We start from the raw sequence: 23,613 nt of genomic DNA, 5'->3' as shown, positions 1-23,613 counted from the left end.
TTATGCAATTTTTCTGCATAATTCTTTTATTTCATTTTGATTGGATGAAATTGGATTTGCAAATTAGTGATAGATGTTTAATTTCTTCTAAGCTTATGGCTATACAAGGTTGTTTGCAAATTAATCATAAATTGACTAAAATTTTGGACAGGTACGTTGACGAACAAATTCGGCTAGGCATGTGGAACTTCATGGTGATGTTAGAGCATTAGCTAGTGGACCTAATAGATGAGCCGAGCGTAGGAAGGGATATATTATGAATGGTTTCCGGTTCCAAAAATCTATCGATGATTTTGGTCAAGCACAAAATAGTGGTGTTCATGTAGAGGCAGAGGTGGATAGCTATGCGAGCGCACAAGACCCCAACCCCACTGTAGGCATGGTAAAATACTACGGAGTTTTGAACGACATAATAGAGTTGGACTATTATCATGGCCGCAAGGTAACCTTATTTGATTTTTCATGGGTTGACTCTGAGTCAGCAAGGAATTCGGGAATGAAGACCGATGAGTATGGATTTAAGTTAGTAAACTTCTCCTGCTTGCTTCCACCACCAGATACATTTGTTCTCGGGTCACAGGCACATCAAGTATTTTATATGCAAGATCCTCATGACAATGATTGGCATGTTGTTGTAAAAACCCGATCGACCAAGAGACTTATTTGATATAGGTTAGTGTACACCACATGAGATATCCCACCCTCAAATATTTGATGATGCAGTCGATTATAGAGACGAAGTTGAGGCAAGATTAGATTGTTAGTTGCTAAATTACATCTGTAGCATATACAAAATAATAACACAAGTATAACTCAATATCTTGTAAACTTAAAACAATAGCCTAAGTACAGAGTATCAAGAAATACATACTAGATGAAGACATGTTGCTATTAGTTGCTTGCAAGTCCACAGGCACAGGTCTTCCAATCAGCACACCAAATACCAACTAGTCTCTCACGCAATGGGGCAGAATGTGACTTAAAAACTTGATGTGTGATCAGGGATTTATGCTCTTATAGTCATTAGAATCCAAATCCCTCCCATAAAAGGATTTCAGGTTCCAATCCTATCATGACTCTATAAGAGACTTAGCTGTACCATTCCTTGTTTATTGGTATGAGATCTCCTAGTATCTAAGTAATCCTAGTCCAAGTCAGAAGTGAACCAACGGAATTGAGTCCTACTAACAGTCTTATTACTTGTATCTTAAATAACACCATGAGTTACTGAATCCAAATATAACAATGACTTAGTCCACTTAATTTCTTACATTCTCCCACTTGGACAGACATTGTTCTGAATCAAGAAATGTATACTCAGTATTACAAGTAACCCAAAGTCGCACTGGACATGTTATGCAGAACAAAATATTCAGATCAACTTTGTCAAAATATAATATCAAGCATCAGACTATGAGTGGTAATAAAGCAATTTAATCTGCTATAGCCACTCATGATCATTGATACTCAAAATTATATCCCACGTAAGTCACGTACAAGGGATGAAAATGACATATCAGTTTACAATGCAGTTGTCCCTCTCACAGCAACAGAATTTGTAAACTTGGTCTTTCTAAATGATTATGATGTCCCTTTTGCACAATCATTGAATATTATTTGCAAGACCTCTATATGCATGCACAAGATAATATGCTATAAACATTTCTGGTGTACTATGAAATGACAATGTCTTTGTCTATAGTTTGTGCATGTTGATACCAGAAAATATTTTACTGTTAAAACTTCAAAATCGAAAATAAATAGCAATGTACATGTATTAAGAATCGAGCTGACAAGAACTGTAATCATGATTAGTTTAGATCAATCTTAACCCAAACTGAAAATATACCAAGAATTTCGACAATAAGGAAAAATTGAACTAATAGCACCTGTTTTTCTGCATTTATAACTATATTCCAATAAACCAAAATTAAGAACAAACAAGAAAACATCAATTAGCCAAAAATATAAAGAACTCCCATTGTATCTATAGCTCCCACTCAGCTGCAGTATGTAAATTTTCCAATACTTCCATGTTCAACACATGTTGCTTGAAAACTCCAACTGCCAAGGCTTTAGTGAAAGGGTCTGCCAACTGATCTTGTGTGTTGACATACTCAATTTGTAATTCCCCTGCGCTGACATTCTCCCTAACCATCAAATATTTTGTCCCAATATGCTTAGACTTAGATGTTCTCTTACTGTTCTTGGAGAAACTCACAGCTCCACTGTTATCACAGTAGATTCTTATAGAGTTAGTTATTGATTTCACCATCTTTATCTCTAACATAAAATTCTTCAACCAAAGAGCCTGTATTAATGCTTCATATAATACCACATACTCGGCTTGCATTGTAGAAGTGGTAGTTAAGGTCTGTTTAACACTTTTCTATGATACATCCGTACCTCCAAACATAAAAATGTATCCTGATGTATACTTTAGACTATCCACACACCCTGCAAAATCAGAATTTGAATAACCAATCAATTCCAAATCTTTCACTCTTCTAAATATTAGCATATGATCCTTTGTCCCTTGTAAATACCTAAGTACCTTCTTTCCTGCAATCCAGTGGGGTTGACCTGGATTTATTTGATATCTTCCTAGCATTTCTACAGCAAAAGCAAGGTCAGGTCTAGTACACATCTATGCATACATTACAAATCCTACTAAAGAAGCATAAGGTTTATCCTTCATAAATAATTGCTCTTGCTCAGTTGTGGGGCATTGCTTCTTACTGAACTTGTCACCTTTGGATATTAGTGAATTACCAGGTTTGCAATTCAACATGTCAAACCTTTTGAGGACCTTCAGTATATATGCTTGCTGCGACAATCCCAGTAAGAAATTCTTTCTGTCTCTCTTAATTTCAATTCCTAGTACATAAGATGCCTCTCTTAGATCTTTCATCTCAAACTTGTCTGACATAAAAGCTTTTGTCTCAATTAGCAACTCTTTATTACTACTAGCCAGAAGAATGTCATCGACATAAAGGACTAAGAAAATAAAATCACTCCCACTGGTCTTGAGATATATGCATTCATTTGATGGATTCTCTTGAAAACCATATAAGGTGATCACTGCATCAAATTTTGACATACCAATGCCTAGATGCTTGTTTGAGTCCATAAATGGATTTTCTTAACCTGCAAGCTAGATGTTCATTGCTTTCCTTTATGAAACCTTCAGGTTATGCCATGTAGATTTCTTCTTCCAATTGTCCATTCAAGAAAGCTGCTTTGACATCCATCTGTTACAGCTCCATATTAAAATGTGCCACTAAGGCCATGATTATCCTGAATGCATCTCTGCTTGAGACTGGTGAGAATGTCTCATTATAATCGATCCCTTCTTTCTGAGTGAATCTCTTGGCTACCAATCTAGCTTTATATCTCTCTATGCTGCCATCAGGGTTCTTATTTGTTCTATATATCCATTTGCAGCCTATTGGCTTGAACCCTTGAGGTACTTCAGTCAGCTCCCAAACTTCATTCTCATACTTGATTCGATTTCAGCTTCCATTGCCTCTTGCCATTTCTGAGAGTTAATATTACTTATTGCTTATGTGAAGCTTCTGGGATCAGTCTCTTCCCCAATGTCAAAATCTATTTTATGTAAGTATAGTACATAATCATCTGATAAAGCTGGTTTTCTTTGCCTAGTTGAATGCCTTCTAGGAACTTTCTTAATGTTCTGCACAATCTGATTGTCATTAGGTGATTGATTCACTTGATTTAATGTTCCATTATGAATTTCTTCAGCTTCCACTACTTCTTGTGGTTCCAAGTCTATCTGCCTTTCTGATGCCATAGCATTTTGAACTGGGAAAGATAAGTTTAATTCTAAATAATTATTCTGCAAGTGTTCTCCACTATTGAGTTCTTCCAGTTGAAAATCGTCTATTGTAGCTCCACTTGATGATCCAACTTCATCTATGAACTTAGCAACGTTTGTTTCCACTATTCTGGTAGGATGAGATGGACAATAAAATTTATAACCTTTTGACTTTTCAAGATATCCAATGAAAAAAGCACTTGTAGTCCTTGAATCTAGCTTTCTCATATTTGGGTTATATAGTTTAGCTTCTGCCTTGCAACCCCACACATGTAAATGTAATAGTCCAGGTTTCCTTCATGTCCATAACTCAAAAAGGGTCATGTCTAGAGACTTACTTGGAGCTCTGTTGGTCACGTAATTAGCTGTTTTCAAAGCCTCTCCCCATAGGAACTTAGAAATCCAGTTGTGCACATCATGCTTCATACCATTTCCATAATAGTCATGTTCCTTCTTTCAGCAACCCCATTTTGCTGTGGGTTTCCTGGAATTGTATATTGAGCTTTTGTACCATTTTCCTGTAGATAAAGAGCAAATGGTCCCATATGTTGTCCTGCCTCACTGTACCTACTATAGAATTCCCCTCCTCTGTCAAACCTCACAATTTTAATCTGCTTTCTCAATTGTTTTTCTGCTTCCATTTTGAAAATTTTAAAGACTTCACGTGACTGCGATTTTTCTCAATTAAGATACAAAGAGCAATATCTTGAGAAGTCATCTATGAATAAGATAAAGTATGAATTCTTGCATATTGTCTTGCATGAAAATGGCCCACAAATGTCTGTATGGATTATTTCTAGCAAGTCATGACTTCGGTTAGCTCCTTGGTTTCTAGAACTTGTTGTTTTTCCTTTAATACACTCAATGCAGTCACCGAAATTAGAAAAATTAAGATCTAGAATGAAGTTTTCCTTGATTAAAACTTGCATTCTCTCTTTTGATATATGTGTTAGTCTCTTGTGCCACAATACAGACGAATTTTCAATGTTCCTTGATCTTTTGTTAGCTGTTGAAACATTAATGTGATTGACATTTTTATATTCAGAACAAACCATCTTTCAGTGATCATTAACAAGAAAAGCATTGCCAATAACAGAAGAATTGTGAAGCAACTGCAAGCCACTTTTATTAATGATAAATTTCACTACTACAAAAAACGTAATAGACATCGGTCAATAGACAACGTTTTGTATTTTTGCCGTTATCTTAATTTACCACACAACGGTTTTTAACAAACCGTTATATTAATGTTTATTATCCCATGGTATTTGGTTTGATAATTTTTCCTAACAATTAACAGACAATAGTTTTAGGGAATACCGTTGTGTTGGGCAAGTTTCACAAAAATATAAAATTTTGCGGGTAATGAAATATATCGCGCGCCTTAGGTCTTTTTGGGTCAAAGCCCTCTGACTTCACCTTTCAGACACTCACACACACTTAGCCCACAACTTAGTCCTCAACTCAGTCCTCTGGCTTCACCTATCGATCTTCCCTCTCGTGCATCAATCTCAGTCCTCATCACGCGTCAATCTCCATCTTCGACGTCGTCCCTTGCTCTTTATCTGCACGTCTCTTAACGTCACCGATCTCCATCTCCGTCCTCATCGTCTCCGCCCATTCCTCATCGCCCGGCCATCTCTGCACTCCCTTGAATCATCTTCGCGCATCTCTGCACTCCGATTCAGGTAAAGTTGATATAGGGTTTGATTTTGGGGGATTTTTTCCTCATTAGATTTTGTTCTTTCTTTTTTTGTGCATATCTGATTTTTGTTCTTTGAGGTTCTTCTAAACCTTTTTGTTTTGTGTTTTTGCTGAAGGTGAAGTTCATATTGGTGATATTTGGTGATATTGTTGAGCTTGGGGAAAGAAAATAGCTAGGCTGCTGATTGAATTGGAAAGGTGAGTTCATCAGGCCCTTTTTTTTTTTTTTTTTTTCGTTTTGTTGGTTTTGGCATCTTGTTTTCTTCTATTTTGATGTTAGGGGTTTTATTTGTAGACTATTGAAAGGATTATATTGATTTCTTGATGCTATTGATTAACTTTTGTTACTCATTATAATGAATGTTTGATTTTGATGAGAAAAATAGTTATGAGTAAGTAATTGTATATTGAAGTGGAAAGTTGCTACCCCTCCCCTACCCTATAGAAACCATATAAGTTCATTTACTCCATTGTGTTTGCTTTATTTCAATTGAGGAAATTACTAAGACTGAACTAGGTGTATAATTTTAAGATGCATTGTGCTAGCTTGAAATATGTAATTTAGATCAGCCTGCAGGTTAGTGTTGATTTCCTCTCTGTCACCTACTCTGTCTCTCTTATTCTTGTTCTAGTTCTGGGTGAAGTTATTGTGGATTGATAAAAATTTGGGGTATTTTTCTGGGTTTAGTTAATATTCATGGGTTGTGTTAAATTCTCTGGTTTGTGATTGATTTTACTGATATGGGGTTTATTGGGTTTTACTGATATGGGTTTTACTGTAAGACCAGTTAGTTTTCAATTGCATGCCCATGTTCAATGGTATAGTGGTTGTGTTTAGTTTATCTTTGTACTTTTTTTGTTTCACTAGAGTCAATATTTGGTATGATTTTATAAATGACATGCATGTTTGTATGGACAAGTCAAAGATGGACAAGTCATGGATGTATGCGGATAGAAGATCAAGGGCATATGAGTTAGGGATTCAAGAATTCTTCAAGTTTGCATTACAGCATGCTAGAAACCCAAACCTCATTCATTGTCCTTGCCAAAAATGTGGAAATATGAGACAATTTGGGATTGGAGTTATAAGGGATCATCTATATTTTAATGGGGTTGACCAAAGTTACCAAAATTGGATATGGCACGGAGAAGTTTCTAGTACATTTGCGAATGCAGCTAGAAGTGTGGAGGAACAAGAAGATAATTTTGTCTCCGAAACAGTGGATATGGGAGATAATGAAGAGGAAGAATTTTCAAATGATTCTAACGATTTCATTAATTTGGTTGGGGATGGCGATGAACCTTTGTATCCTGGTTGTGATAAATTCACCAAGTTGGGAGCACTGGTAAGATTGTACAATTTGAAAGCGAAGCATGGATTGAGTGATGCAAGTTTCACTGACTACTTGATTGCCTTTGGAGATTTTCTTCCATCAGGTAATAACATACCCACATCTATGTACGAGGCAAAGAAGATTTTGTGTGCTTTAGGGATGGACTATGAGAAAATACATGCATGCCCTAATGACTGCATCTTGTATAGAAATGAGTATGCAGATGAGATTAATTGCCCTAACTGTAATGTGTCAAGGTGGAAGTTAAGTAGGTATTCAACTATTAAGGAGGGGGTGCCTGCGAAGGTGTTGTGGTACTTTCCCATTATCCCAAGGTTTAAAAAGATGTTTCAGTCTAGTAAAACATCTGAGAGTTTGACTTGGCATTATGATAAAAGAGTGAAAGATGGTAAGATACGGCATCCTGCAGATTCTCCATCTTGGAAGTTAGTGGACGATAAGTGGCCTGAATTTGCTGAAGATCCTAGAAACCTTAGGCTCGCACTTGCATCTGACGGGTTCAATCCCCATAGTTCTTTAAGCAGTAGATACAGTTGCTGGCCAGTTCTACTTGTCACTTATAACCTTCCACCATGGTTGTGTATGAAAAGAAAGTTCATGATGCTGAGTCTATTGATTTCTGGTCCTAAACAACCTGGAAATGATATAGACGTTTACCTAGCACCTTTGATTGATGATTTAAAAAGTTTATGGAAGGGAGTTGTAGGAGTGTATGATGCATACAAAGGAGAGTATTTCACTCTAAAGGCTGTATTGTTGTGGACAATAAACGATTTTCCAGCCTATGGTAACTTATCTGGCTGTGTCGTAAAAGGATATAATGCATGTCCAATATGTGGAGAACACACAAAACCCCACAGGTTGGTCCACGGTAATAAATGCTCATACATAGGCCATCGAAGATTCTTACCACGATTTCATCCTTATCGAAATCAAAGGGCTGCATTTAATAATCGTCAAGAACTTTCTCCAGCTCCTGTGCCATTAAGTGGAGAGGAAGTATTGGCAAAGGTGGATAGTCTTAATTTCTTGCCTTTTGGAAAAAAAAAGTGGCCCCGTAACCATGTGGAGGGTGATACAAGAGCGTGTTGGAAGAAGAAGTCAATCTTTTTTGAACTGGAATATTGGAAATCTCTTCATGTTCGCCATATTCTCGATGTTATGCACATTGAGAAAAATGTATGCGATAGTATTATCGGTACATTGTTGAACATTCCTACAAAAACAAAAGACGGTCTTTCTGCTCGTTTAGATCTTCTGGACATGGGGGTACGTACTGAATTAGCACCTATTGTTGGAGAAAAAAGAACACATCTGCCTGCAGCAAGTTGGAATCTGTCTAGGGAAGAGAAGAGAACTGTATGCAAATCCTTTCTTGGTATGAAAGTCCCTGAGTATTATTCTTCAAATGTTAGAAGTCTGGTATCAATGGAGGATTTAAGACTTGTTGGAATGAAGTCACATGATTGTCATATCTTCATGCAACAATTGCTCCCTGTGGCCATACGTTCAGTGTTGGAGAAGCCTGTGAGATATGCTATAACCAGATTCTGTTTCTTCTTCAATTCTATATGTAGTAAAGTGGTGGATGCTTCTATACTAGATAAGATGCAGCAAGATCTAGTGCTTACACTTTGTTTGCTTGAAAAGTACTTTCCCCCATCATTTTTTGATATTATGGTTCATTTAACGGTGCATCTCATTAGAGAAGTTCAGTTGTGTGGACCAGTTTACTTCAGATGGATGTATCCGTTTGAACGGTATATGAAAGTGCTAAAGGGGTATGTTCGAAATCGCCATCGACCCGAGGGTTGCATTGCCGAGTGTTATATTGCCGAAGAAGCTTTAGAATTTTGCTCTGAACATCTTTCTACTGGCAGTTCAATTGGAATCTCATCAAGACACAATCAAGGATCTTCTAAGGAATGTATGGCCTTATCTGGTGCTTCTATACATAGGGTTGATCGTGAACTTTTGGACCAAGCTCATCTGTTTGTATTAGAGAATACATATGAAGTGACACCTTATATCGCGTAAGACAATCCCAGATTTCCTTTGTCTTTTCATTAATTATGTCTTTGATTAGCTGAATTCTCAATATTAATTGAGGAATCTCAAATTTTGTGTAGTGATCATATGAGCTATTTAAAGGCTACAAATCCTAGGTTCAAAAAAAATGAGAAGTGGCTGCAAGATAAGCACAATCACACTTTCATTCTTTGGTTAAAGAATCGAGTAAGTTTAATTTGTTCAAAGGATGCACTAATGTATGTAAGTAATTCCTGTATTTTATTAGAATGCTTATCCTTACAGGTTAGATCTCAACTCAATTGTGAAACTCATGACATACCAGACACGCTGAGGTGGCTAGCTGATGGACCATGCATGGAAGTCCCAAAGTTTGCAAGTTATTCCATTAATGGGGTTCATTTTAATACTAAGGCTCGTGATGACGTTCGGGCTGTTCAAAACAGTGGCGTGTGTTGGCAAGGGGAGACAATGCAAGTTGCATCTGCGAAGGATAAAAACCCCATCATTACAAATATGTGTTTTTATGGGGTGATCCAAGAAATATGGGAACTTGATTATTTCAAGTTTAGGATACCTATCTTTAAGTGTGATTGGGTTGAGAGTACAAATGGAATTAAAATAGATGATCTAGGCTTTACTTTGGTCAATCTTAGTAGGATAGGTTCCAAGCATGATCAATTTGTTTTGGCAAGACAAGTGAGTCAAGTCTTTTACGTGGAAGACCCTGCAGATGCTGCTTGGTCTGTTGTTCTATCAACCCCAGATAGAAATTACAATGATGTCGATTATAATGATGATGAGTTAGGGGATAGTATGGTTGACCATCAACCTTTTACTAGAGGCCTGCCATCTATTGAGACATTGGATGAAATGGTTAGAGACAATCCTACAAACTGCATTAGACCTGATGGTGAGGGTATATGGATTGATAAGTAGCATCAAAATGGCATTTATATAAGGTAACTGGTTATTTTTGGTGTGGCAATGATTGTGTGATTTATTTTTAATGTGTGATTTGTTCTTAAGTGTGTTTCTGCATGTATGAATTATTTCTAATGTTTTTTTATTTCTGGTTCTACAGGTGCTTCACAACATTCTTTGCAAGATAGGCTAAGTACTCACCAGCTTAAAATCTGTGACTTCGGGAGTGCAAAAGTCTTGGTTTGTTTTCTGCATCCAAGCATTCTTTAAATATGCTCATTCTGGCTAATGGTTTTACAATACTGAATTGGATGTACATTTGACAGGTAAGAGGGGAACCCAACATATCTTACATCTGTTCGAGGTACTATCGAGCACCTGAACTTATATTTGGTGCAACTGAGTATACCACAGCCATTGACATTTGGTCTGCTGGCTGTGTTCTAGCAGAATTACTGCTTGGACAGGTAGGTGTTGTTCTTCTTTAATGTGAGTTTCCTTTATCTTTAGACTCACATATATGTGCTAACTAAGTAATGCCTATTATGCCAGCCTCTATTTCCTGGTGAAAGTGGAGTAGACCAGCTTGTTGAAATCATCAAGGTGATTGTGAGCTTTGAATTTTTTCAACTTTAAATGCAGTTGGATAATGAGGAATAGAACATTCGTATATATACTTATCTTGGAATGGGTTGAAAACTTTGCATTCTATTCATTCTAACACTGCTGGCTCTTTCTAGACAATCTTGGTTGGCATGTCTTTTTTTATTGGCAGCTCCAGGAAAATCTAGATTGCTTCATATTGCTTCTCTTTGAGTTGCATTTAGTTTTTTTTTTGTCTCATGATGATTTATGTGATTCTCGAGCAGGTTGTTCATTCTAATTTACAAGGTCTCTAGAAATTAAACAAGGATCCATTTATAAGATCCCTAGAAAATTAAACAAGGATCCATTTACAAGATCCTCCATTTACATATCTATCTTGCAAAAGTTACACTGTGCTAATCGATCTTTGTATTGTCTCTATTATATATACTTCTTACTAGTTAAATATATACTCTATTTACAAACTGTTTCATATCATTTCATTTCATCCTAGACAATGGCGCCAAAGAGAGTGGCTTCCTCGAAGAAGAAAACCTCCAAATCAAAGGTAGCTGAGCCTCCTGTAACTGAATCGAAGGTGACAAAGGACACTGCTACCACAGATAGCTCAGTTAATGGAAAAAGGAAGAAAAGGGGGATGGTTACAATGCATCGCATTGTAAAGCGAAAAATAATGAAAGTCAAAAAGGTGGTGGAGTTTAATTCAAAAGGGCAGCCACATGGGAAGGCAGCAACCGAAATGCAGTCTTACATTGGGACTTTAGCACGTACAAAGATCCCAATTACCATAAAGAAGTGGAAGGATGTTACGGAGGATATGAAAAATAAAATTTGGGAAAATGTAGAGGTAAGCAACAATACTTGGTTATTTATATGACTAGTACATCATTTAACTAAAACATTATATAGTATCATTTATTTAACTAGTACATCATTGATTGTAGATGGCTTTTGTGCTGAGTCCTCAATGTAAGAAGATGGTGTTAGCATCTGCATCAAATAAGTGGAGAGAATTCAAGTCTAGGCTGACATGTAAATTTGTTCTCCCTTACAAAGATCAACCTGAGCTATTAAGTGATCCTCCTAAAGACTATCAATTTATTGACAAGTCAGATTGGAAGGAGTTTGTGCTACATAGGCTTAGGGATCAGTTTGGGGTAAGCTATTACTTTCTACATATATTTTCGTACAATTCTTGTCTTTAAATTTGTATATAACTCAATGTGTGGAAATATTCTGTTTTGAAGCAACTTCACGAGGAACAAGTGGAGAGGAAATCTAAGCATGAGTATCATCATAGACTATCGCGTAAAGGGTATGCTGGTTTGGAGGATGAACTGGTTAGTGTTTACTTTAACTGCCTTGGTACAATGATTATTAAACATGAACTGGTTAGTGTTTACATTTATTTGTTATTTTAAAGATGAAAACAATGCCTGAGGGGGGGTTTGATCGAGCAACCCTTTGGATTAAAGCACATGAAGATAAAAATGGGAAGATCCCAGATGCAAAAGTAGCTGAGACTGCTGCCAGAATTGTAAGTAAGCTATAGATATTCCATTGATTATAATTCTGCCAATGTTAGATTTGAAAGTGTTGAGTTCTTTAATAATTTAATTTATCTTGGCTTTATTGGTCCCTGATTATTTATATTTCATGTATGGTTGCAGGATGATTTGAAGAAACAAGTATCTGAGGGGACATTATCTACTTCTGGTACCAGTGATGTGCTAACAATGGCATTAGGGACCCCTGAGCACTCAGGGAGAGTTAGAGCTGTGGGAGGTTATGTGAAGCCCAGTTCTTACTTTAACTTCCCTCCACGAAAGAGTATGAAAGAGAGAATAAGAGAAAGTGTCAAACAGATCATGGAAGAAGAGCGAGAGAAAATAATAGCAGAGGAGCGAAAATATTGGATGGATAAATTGAATTCAGTAGAGGCAGGGAAGAATTCCAAGGCTGAGGGACCAACCCCAGTAATGTTAGTCCCTATTCCCCGTACTCCCCCAACTCCCCATACTGCTGAATATGGCTCTGATAAGGCAAGCACCAATGTGGAGAAAAAAGTTGTGAAGAATATTGATATGAATGTGGAGAAAGAAATAGAGATAAATGAGGAGAATGAAATTGAGATGATTGAGAATATGGGCATGGAAAAGATTGATGATCCAAAGGAGGAGAAGCACAACACGAACATGTTGGATGCTGACTGTGTCGACCTAGACTATGTGAGTGACAAGAATAGTGTTTTGAAGGTATATATTTCATCCTAGCTTACCCAAAGTTTAATTGCCTTAATTTTTTGTTGTGAAAGTCATTAAATTAACTTCTATTTTATCTTGGCTATTTGCACAGGAGAAAAAATGCATGTTGGCTGTTGGCTCACTTGAAAATATTGTTGCATACGCTACATTAGTTGAAGTTGACGATGCCAACCCACCGACACTGCATGGTGTTCCTTTGGCAGAGGGATGCCCGCGGGTTGCAATTTATACTTCGTTGGATGACTCAGTTTTGCTTCCCATCCCAATTAAAGACGAAGTAGTAACTGTTGGTCAAGCTGTTGGGACAATTGTAGCATGGCCGAAAAATCTTGTAACATATCAGAATCAGCAGGAAGTTGGTAAAGAGGTATGTTTTTATGTCTCACCTAATTGTATTGTTGTAATTTTAACTGATTTGGGTGTTTTTAAAAGCTACCTCTAACATATATTGATAATTTAACCTAGAAACGTGCCAAAGGAAAGGGCGAGAAGCAATATAGGGGGAAAGGGATTGTGTTGAATCTTCAAACAATGCCTACGCCACTGAAGTTGTTGTGCATGTATGCACAAAATGTATTGAATGATGAGGGTACAATCAACTTTTTAATAGAGGCAGATGTTTTTGGGGCAACTCGTAAAACCCACCTTCTGTGTGAAGATATTGTCCAATTTGGTGGCATGGTTGAAATATCAGCAACCTGCATTGTCGTTTACATGAGGTATTTAATGAGACTACTTTTCTATACATATTTATATCCAGCAAAAGAGATTATGCAATTACTTACGGAATATTTTTTTAGGCACCTCTACGATGTGGTAAAGAGGTCAAAAATGCTAAGTATGGTTGGTTTTGTTGACCCTGCGAGAACTGGTGCGATAGGGTGTGGAAATGTAACTGAAAGATCAAGGTACTTGGCAGATAGGTTCGCTGGATCTCGTGATGATAAGATTTTTTTGGTCCCTTACAATTCCGGGTAAGTTAATCATTTATGTGGTCATTGTAAATACTGATTTCCAACCATATAAGGTATTTAATGAGAATTATAAATGTGTAGATGTCATTGGATGCTGACTGTTATCAATCCGGACAAGGAGATTGTCTATTTCATGGACCCAATGAGAAGACGTCTGATCGGCGATGAATGGAAAACTGTGGTAGACAAGTAAGTTGATTAGACGCCTCATCAGTTTATAAGTTCATTTACATATATCAGCAAGTGTTAAAATCATTTGGTTTTTCATGCGATAGTGGGATTAGAATCTTCAATGCTCAAGGGAATAGGCAAGGGCGTAAGGCAGTAATCTGGAAAAATATGGCGGTAGGTTGGCTTGTTTGTAGTTTGCTTTAAAACTCAAATAACAGATTGCTAAGTGGACTGTATATGTGCTCATTCTAATTAATGTTTATTTGCATTTAGGGCATTCCTCAACAGCCAAGTGATAAGGAGTGTGGCTATTTTATTATGCGTTTTATGAAGGAAATAATTGAAGATGAGAGCTTAGCTTTTGTGAATAAGGTATGCATTAGTGAAGTATAAGTAACTTGGCATTATGTTGGTCATGTGAACTCTGAGTAGTGATATGAAAATTGTCTTTTACTTGGAAATGTTGAAATTCTTTTCTTTGTTTTGTGGCTGAAAAATTGGAAATGTAGTAAAGGAATAAAAGGAAACAAATTAGCTTGGGGGAGTCTGTTTTGGGTGCATGCAGATTGGGAATACTGGGTGGATTCTTTCAAACTTGTGGAAGTGACCATGTTATATAGCTAGGCCCATGTTTGATGATCACTTGCATGTGTGAATTTGAGGTTGATTTCAGTTTGATTCTAATTAATGTAGTTATGCACTTATATTATTAATAACAAATTCATGAGTGGTCTGGTGCAATTTCTTTAGGCCATTGGGGGATTCTGTTTTGGGTGCAGTTAGCTTAGGACATTTTGCTGGTTATATATGTGTGCTTAATTCTTAATTAATGTAGTTGTGCACTTATATCATGAGTTGTCTTGGCCTTTTTTACCTAAGGGGCATATTGTTTATTTCTTTATTGGATTCATTATGTTTTAATTTTGAGTTGAATTTTCTTTTTAATTACTACTCCATTTTTGCCTTGTTTCAGTGGGAGCGAAGGAAGGACAATACTTATACCCAAGAAGATATCGATGAAGTCCGGGCTGAATGGGCAAACTTTGTGGGGCAGTATATGTAGATCGAGTAGAAGGTGGATTTTTGACGTATAGCATTTTTGAACTTGATTTTGTAGGCCATGTGTTTAGCTAGACTAGCTTGGGGTATATATATATCATTGATCACTTTGCTAGCTTCTTTTGGGTACGTGCTGCCAAGATTGATAGCTAGGCTTAATTAATTGCTAGATTAGATTGATGGCAGCAAATTGGTAGATTAGAAACTTGATGGTTGATTTTTGAGTTATAGATGGTTTTTTTGTATGGCATGGCTGGTTGTGTGAATAGCATTGGGTTTAGAGAGTAAACTACATATATACAATTACTAGCTACCTTGAAATTCCTTTTAATATTTGGTACTTTATCAATTCCAAAATCCTTATTTATTGTGGATTAGTTTAAATTTGAGCAAATTGTGATTTTGTGAATTAATGTATAATTTATTAAGAATGTTAACATTATAAAGGGAAACATGCTACTTGGAACAATGGTGTTGTACCAAAAACACCTAGGTAGCTATTTCAGGTACTGCATGCCTATGTAAACCAAATGTAAACAGGAACATTTTACAACAATTTTTCTGACGAAATCGTGGTCTGTAACATTAACTTACAATAGTTCCATATTAGAAACCGTTGTATAATCCATAACAATACCACACAAACCTTAGAAAGCCGATGTATATAATATCTATAGACATCTAATTAAACTTGAAATTACTATCTTACACAACGGTTATATAGTTAAAATCTGATGTTCTTAAATTCATAATACAACGGTTTCATATAAACACTGTAGTATGAAAGACATATATACATCTCAAACACCTATTTTTAGAATGACCTATACCACGGTTAGGATCCAAAAACCGTTGTTTTAATGAGTATTTCACCTTGTATTAGTAAACGTAACCGTTGTGTATATATATACTCAACAACAGTAGCCTTTAAACCATGAGATTTTTAGGATGTATATACAACGGTATTTTTGTCATTACCATTGTGGTAATGTAATGAAGACAACGGTTTCATATAAACACCATAGTATGAAAGACATATACACATCTTATACACCTATTTTTAGAATGACCTATACCACGGTTAAAATCCAAAAACCGTTGTGTGAATGAGTATTTCACCTCGTGTTTATAACTAAAATAGTTGTAAAATACATGTATTAGTACACGTAACCGTTGTCTTGAGAACGTAAAACAATGGGTTCGAGGAGAAAACCGTGGTGTAGTTATATACTCAACAACAGTAGCCTTTAAACCATGGGATTTTAGTATGTATATACAACGGTATTTTGGTAATTACCATTGTGTTAATGTAATAAAGACAACGGAAAATAACCGTTGTTTAATGGTACCCCAATAGACGTCGGTCGATTAGACGACGGTATTTTGGCAACTTACACAACGGATAAAATCCGTTGTCTATTACGTTTTTTGTAGTAGTGTTTGAAATTCATCCTAACCAACTGAACAACAGAAATTAAATTTCTACTTAATGAAGGGATTACAAATACTTCTTCTAAATCTAAGACAAAACTAGTTCCTAAACTAATGCTAACAGCTCCTATGGCTTTGACTGCTACTTGCATCTCATTGCCTACTCTGATGTTGACTTCATCCTTCCTTGGTGTCCTCTTTCTTTTGATACCCTGCAAGGAATTTGCAATATGAAACCAAGCATTAATAGAAGAGTCAAGTAAATTAACTTCTAAATAGAAGCAATGGGGAATACCTTTCTTAATCATCCAAGCCTTCCATTTCTCAAAATCTTTCTTGAAATGGCCAGCCTTATGATAGTGAAAACACTTGAATTTAGTTGTTTTCACTGCCTTGAGGCCATCTGGAGTTTTCTTGGAGCTGTTAGCATTACCTCAAAAAATGTCGGAGGCTAGCAAAGATACGCTTCATTTGGCACAGAGTTAAAGCAATACGGGGGTTCAAGTCTAGGAATGCTTTCGAGGTGGACGTTTTGTTGTAAATATTCTTGAAAAAGCTGCATAGCTCAAGGAAGATGGAAGTGATAGGCTTAAAAAGTACCCTCCGTATAGTTAACAGAACTAAATGTTGTAGAAGCACGTGACAATCGTGACTCTTCAAACCATGAATTTTTTTTCTCATGTACATTGATACTCCTCGAAAGGTTTGATGAATATCCATCTGGAATTTTCACACTTTTTAACACTAAGCAAATCATGACCTTCTCTATGTTGCAAAGGGTGAATGTCGCAGGAGGTAAGTAGGTTTTACTCACACGTCTGATGGGGTGAAGGCTAGGTTTCCAATTTACCAATTCCAAATCAGCCCTTGCATTGATGTCATCTTTGTTTTTACCTTCAATTTCTAGAAGCGTACCAACCAGATTGTCGCACACATTCTTCTTGATATGCATGACGTCTAAGTTATGACGAAGAAGATTGAACTCCCAGTACGGTAAAGAGAAGAAAACATATTGTTTCTTCCAAGGACCAGTGTAGCCTATCAAGTCACCTGTACTGGTGCACATCTTGCCGAGTGGCTTGGACTAACGTTTGCCAAATTTGAAAGATATGGTGCTCAACTGTTGCAAGCAGGCAGACCCGCTTAAGGGCATATAGGCTGTCTATTTTTCCACATAACCATTGAAAGCACTATTCTCCCTCCAAAACCGGTGGTTAATTGGAAGAAATCTCTGATATCCCAAATAGCACTGCTTGTGACCCCGATGCAAGTATTGGGATTCTGTATAATGAGCGCATTGTGGACAAGCCAATTTTCCTTTTGTGCTTCATCCAGACAAATTAGCATATGCTAGAAAGTCATTGATTGTCCATAGCAAAGCTACCCGCATAGTGAATGATTGGTCACTTGCAATATCGTAAGTACGTACACCCTCGGACCATAAGAGACGTAAATCATCCACTAGGGGTTCCAAGTAAATGTCAATGTCATTTCCCGGTGCCTTAGGACCAGAGATCAGCAGAAATAGGAACAAATATGACTGCTTCATGCACATCCAGGGGCAAATTGTAGACTGAAATAACCACAGCCACGTGTTGTGTTGGCTACTCATGTGTCCAAAGGGATTAAAATCATCGCTTGCTAGACCAATTCTGACATTTCTTGGTTCTATGGCAAAGTGAGGGTATCGATTGTCCAACTTATTCCAGGCTGGAGAATCAGTCGGATGCCTCATGACACCATCTTTCACACGGTTGGAAGCATGCCAAGTCATATACTCAACAGTGGGCCTAGACATATACAACCGTTGAAGTCGAGGAGCAAGTGGAAAGTACCTCAAAACCTTAGCAGCAACATTCTGACCACTTCCACTACCCTGACTGGTGTACCGGTTTGCCCCACATACACTGCATGCGACATCATTACTGTAATCCTTCCAAAAAAGCATACAATCATGTCAACATGCATCAATCTTTTCGTATGCCAACCAAGCTTACCGATTAGTTTTCGAGTATGATAAAATGAGGAAGGGAGCATCTTTCCTATTGGGAAGGATCTCTTGAGCAAAGTAAGAAGGTCGGAAACAAACTTGTCGGTCTAACCGTGCAAACATTTAATATGATAAAGAGCAACGATGAACTCTAGTTTTTTAATGTGATCACAACTTGGATAAAGAGGGGCATTAGCATCCTCCACAAACTTATAGAAATATTCGGCTTCGGGAGTGCAACCAGCGAAATTTAGAGGTGTTGTCCCGCTGTCTTCTCCTGCTTTGCTAATGATTGTTGACGACAACAAATCACCAAACAGGCAGTGCATGTCAGATACATCTGTGTCGTGGTTCATCACACCAATGTCATTGGATAGGTGGGGAATAGTTGGGTTCGATATCGCCTCGCCATGATTGATCCATGGCAAATCCATATACCGGGGATCCATACCCTCAATTGTAAGGTGCTCCTGAATTTCAGCTCTAAATCTCTAATATTGATTGTAGCATAATCGACAAGGACATTTAACTTTTTTGTCAACTGAATAGTATTGGAAACAAGTATCTAAGAACTCCGTGAGGTGAGTCTGATACTCATTGCTCAAGCGGTAAAGCTTTACCAAACCCTTATTAATCATTAATAAACTTGAATAAAGAACTGGATGAGGCTTGAAGCACGTACAATCTCTGGTTAATACACTTCAGCACCCCAAAAAAAAAAAAAAAAACTAGTCTATCCACCTCTAATCTGCCCCAATATGAGTTACATCCTTGTACACCAAATCACCACTTGGCCTGTAGTGTTCTTGAAAATTAAGTGCAAATATATTGTTGTCACTTGGAATAAATCATGAATAATATTAGATTAAACAGGGTATAGCAGGGAATTGTTTAGCTAATTTTTTATAATGTTCATCCTAAAAAAGCATCAAATGCTATATATGTATCAATCAAGTAGACTTTTATCAATAACGTACACTCACAAGACCATCAATTAAAAAGATGTTAAACACCAAGTTCCTACTTTGAGGACTCATGCAGACTCTTCAAAAAAGGAAACATTTAAAATTGAGGTCATCAAGACAGTACTTTGACACCATGAAAATACTTATATTGTACAGACTAATGGCTCAATTCAGACTTAGGGTATGATTCAGTCCATGTCATGTGCATAACATAGATCACAAATTGAGACCGTATACAACTGCATAATACTAAATTGTCATTTATCTCATAACAATCAAAATAAACATTGGCAACTTAAGCATGTTCCTTTATTATGGGTAAAATAATAAGATAAATCATTGTCAAAATTGAAACCTTGTGGCTGTTATGTAAAAATAGCCATTATCAGATAATCTAATAATGACTATTATTCTAACCTTGTGGCTATTATGTAAAACTAATATGTAAAATAAATAAGATGAGAGAAATATGTTTACATACACAATGGATAAATTGATCGATCCAAACAAGTCATTGTAAAGAGTTCCATATACAATTAGGTATAGCAAAATTAATACGCGATGATACTCTTGTCCCTGCAAAATAATAAGAGACCATACAATTAAGCATTCAAAAGTATTAACTAAATCATTTGGTTAACTTAGAGTGAGTCCTAATATCAATCAATGAAAGAAACATACTATACGTTTGCGTGTGAAAGTTGCAATGGAATCAACTCCAATCAATGGCCCACCTGATTTCCCTACACAAATTATGACATTGCAGTGGAATCAACTCCAATCAATGGCCCACCTGAGTTCCCTACACAAATTATGACATTTACAAATGTCTTTTTGAGGATGAAAAGGAATAGTGGTAAAAGTTCACAAGCATAATTCATTGATGAGGGCATCATCAATTTGAATTGAAAATTTACCAGCACTAGTTAATAGTTTTGAATAGCTCTATAATTGCCTAATCCACCGACCAACACCTGCAATCATCAAATACTTCAGAATCTACTACATCAAAAAAAAGTAGAGCATTATATTGCATCACAAATTAATCTTTCTTAAAGGTAAACATGATATTGCATTACCAGGATAGCAATGTCATTCGTTGCCTACCACTAGCAACTAATGTGGATGGATAATCTCATATCTATGTGACTGGAATTCTTGCCTCTTTTTTTTTCAAGTATTTGGTGAGCGGACTAATTTCCACTATTGAAACTTCTATGAGTGTATTTAACATCAATGCTAGAATGCAAAATCACACAAGTCATTACTTCTCTTTCTGTCTGTTTTTTAATTGGCAATGATAAAATAGCCAACAGCTGGATACAATGGAGAACTTATCTCACCAAATATGTCTAATGTATTAGTCATTTTCAGACAGGGTATCACTTTTCAATCTGATATGCCTAGGCCAATAGGAAATAGCTAGGTCTCTCACAACACCATTAGCTCCTTAAAAGACTCCACCTCAAATGGGACAAAAGACATCTATATAGTAAGAGCATACCACCAGAAAAGATGAGCAATGGTATCTTGACTCGTTTAATTGATTTAAAAGAAGTTTGAGAAAGAAGATATAGAAATTGATTAACCTTGCCTAACAATTGAGCTGTTGTTTCAGGATGGGAACATTTGATATCAAACTTCCTGCATTCCTCCTTAAGTTATTTGTTAGCTACCTCAGTGAAGAGGTCCTCTGGACTTGTGTTGAGACTTGCAACTACTCAACCATGTTGATCCTTCTACAACAATACCAATTAAAACCACCATATAAGTTTTGCTTACAAAAATGCCTTCCAGGGCAAATTTACATAATAGGCATTGTCAAATTATCTAGGACCCTCAATTCCTCACTCAATCTCAACTGAAAGTCTGTCATGGCTATCAGAATTCTCATTGCTGAATCATGAATGACATGATTGCTCAATTCATTAAAAGACCACTGCAATGAAGAAATCCAATTTACTCCCACAAAATAAACACTAACTAACACCAACCTGATCACAGATCCAAGCAAGAAAAGAGTATAGAAAAATAGAGAGAAAATAAAAGGAATTATGCTGAAGAAACTAAACTATATTGCTTGAATGAGTGAATGAGTACACGAATCAAGAATCATAAGCTATATATTGACTGCTAACATAATATTGAAACCAATTACCTAAATCTCTAACAAAACAAGCCACATGACACACACCTATAGGCTAGCTATAGACTAACTAGCAGAACTAATAACCACAATCACTAAAAATACAGACACGTGTACAATTCAGCATAGCCATGAAGCAAAGGATCGGACCTCCACCCTGAGGACCGGACCTCCAGGAAGCCAACATGAAGCTGAGGACCGAACCTCCACCTTGAGGTTCGGACCTCCAGCAGTCAGCACATTTTACAGCAGCATCCTCAGCACAACCAAGACATTCAAAACATGTATAATCTACTACAATCTTAACAAAAAAAAGGCAGTTATGCCAACAAAAGTCTAAATATAACCACAAAGCATTCCATGTTGGTAGGAGAGCAACAAGTGGAATTGTACAATTACCAATTATCATTGATTATTTATCGCTTACTTGATTGCTGGTCCTTTCAGAACTTCGACATTCGGACTGACTAAGAACTAACGTCTACGTAATACAACCGACCAATATGCTAATGTAGCAGGTGCTTCTTCATTCACGCACAGCCCAAGCACAAAAAGGAACCACAATTTTTGAAAAACCCAAGTCCAGGTGCCACAAACATAAATAACGGTAACCATAGAAGCAAAAAAACTCATGAATTTCCACCACCTATGCGTAACAACAGTGGAAGGATTGAACCTCAGTTATTTGGCAATAAACAACCTAAAGGGAACCCACTTTTCGATGGTGACTAGAGGAGGAGCAACCCCTTAATTTGGGGATTTGAACCGATCGGCACTTTCTAGCGTAAGTGTTGACATCCACCGATGCTGGATCCCGTTTGGTTTGGGGATGGGAAGAAAGAGATGCTACCACTAGGGAACCACTGATTAAACCAACATTTCTTTTTGCTCTGAAAAGATGTAACTAAACCCTTTTTTTAGTTTAAACTAATGACTAACCACAATTTAATCAACAATTCAGACAAATTAGTTGAATATGTAATCACAATTGATGTCTAACATAGTGATGTAATCGCTAATAATAAACATTAGTGACTAGCCACAATATCAATTGGCACCCTCCCAACTTTAGTTGAAATCATTGGAGGCATTTGGCCAAAATTGTTGTAGTGAAATAACGTGTGTGTGTGTGTGTAAACAAACCTAACGTCCCACCCAACTCAGGTTCTTCATAACGGTTAGCAATCGTTTTCCCCAAAACTATAACGCTCTAAAACCTATTCCTAAATCCTCCCTGCTCAAACCAACGTCGCATAAGAATCCAAAACCAATCCTAAACTTAAAAAAGAAACTTGTCCAAGGCTTACTTCGATCGGAAAGTTCGTCCTAAATTAATATCGGTGTTAACAATGTCTCAATTTAGTCCCAAAACAACTTCAGCTTCTCCAACCACATTCAACCTAGCCAAGAACAACAACTCACTCAACAATTGCCCAAAAATAGTCCTACATTCACGAAATGACAGTGGGGGTTCGAAGTCACTATGTGTGCCACCCAAAGTGGCTATCCCAATTCCAAATTTTAACCAAATATACAAAATTTCCCAAATATATTCAAATTTTCAATTCTAAACCACAAATGGGGTTCCTAAGGATGAAATTTGTCCAAAACAATCATCAATAACAACCGTCTAATCCAAAAACCCAAGAAGACCCGAAATGACACTAAATTCCCAAATTTTCAAGTTCCTAAATTCAAGATTTCAAACCCCAAAACGATAGAAAAATGGAAGCCTAAATGAAAAGGAAGAAAACTCACCCAAATACAAGGTGATCGGCGTCGAAAAGCTGGCCGAAATTGGAAGAGGAGCCGGCGGTCTGTGATGTTTTTCCGAGCAGAAACTTCACGCAAGGGGGATTGGCTGGTTGGAGGAACAGCTAGGGGGGTCGCCAGCGTCGGGGGATCACACCAGTGGTTTGGGTAGGCAGGTGGTGGTCGGCGGCGCAGTCTGGGCAGCCGGTGTGCGTGCGCAGGGTGTGTTGAGGGAAAGAGAGAGAGAGAGAGAGAGAGAGAGAGAGAGAGAGAGAGAGAGAGAGAGAGAGAGAGAGATGAAAGAGGGTGTGCGAGAAGAGCGGGAGTGTTTGTGAGAGAGAGAGTGTTTAAAAAATGAACAGAAATGTGTGGAAATTTCTAGAGAGAGAAATTTCTGATTTTTTGTTTT

At 37.0% G+C, this 23,613-nt stretch overlaps 2 protein-coding genes, 1 long non-coding RNA gene and 1 pseudogene across 3 annotated transcripts; all 4 read left to right on the top strand.

Annotated features, from left to right (window-relative positions):
• The first annotated feature begins 95 nt into the window (after positions 1-95).
• Positions 96-764, top strand: LOC147280329 (uncharacterized; annotated as a pseudogene).
• Positions 765-6,465: 5,701 nt separating this feature from the next.
• Positions 6,466-9,861, top strand: LOC147280328 (uncharacterized). The gene is made up of 3 exons (XM_086252183.1): positions 6,466-8,927; positions 9,024-9,129; positions 9,208-9,861. The coding sequence occupies exons 1-3, from the start codon at positions 6,466-6,468 to the stop codon at positions 9,859-9,861; spliced, it is 3,222 nt and encodes a 1,073-aa protein (XP_086108309.1).
• A 181-nt stretch (positions 9,862-10,042) lies between these two features.
• On the top strand, positions 10,043-10,451 carry LOC147280327 (uncharacterized). The gene is made up of 3 exons (XR_015123494.1): positions 10,043-10,086; positions 10,173-10,313; positions 10,399-10,451. It is a non-coding gene; the product is annotated as an uncharacterized LOC147280327 (long non-coding RNA).
• A 2,943-nt stretch (positions 10,452-13,394) lies between these two features.
• On the top strand, positions 13,395-15,020 carry LOC147280326 (uncharacterized). The gene is made up of 6 exons (XM_086251910.1): positions 13,395-13,435; positions 13,517-13,690; positions 13,772-13,879; positions 13,966-14,035; positions 14,135-14,233; positions 14,835-15,020. Exons 1-6 carry the CDS (start codon positions 13,395-13,397, stop codon positions 14,922-14,924), a joined length of 582 nt encoding a protein of 193 aa, XP_086108036.1. The 3' UTR covers positions 14,925-15,020.
• The last annotated feature ends 8,593 nt before the right edge of the window (positions 15,021-23,613 follow it).

This window comes from Dryas octopetala, chromosome 7, assembly GCF_963921425.1.
Source record: "Dryas octopetala chromosome 7, drDryOcto1.1, whole genome shotgun sequence".
NCBI classification, from domain to species: Eukaryota; Viridiplantae; Streptophyta; class Magnoliopsida; order Rosales; family Rosaceae; genus Dryas; species Dryas octopetala.
Note: the sequence above shows the minus strand (reverse complement) of the source record. Positions and strands in the feature narration are given on the sequence as shown.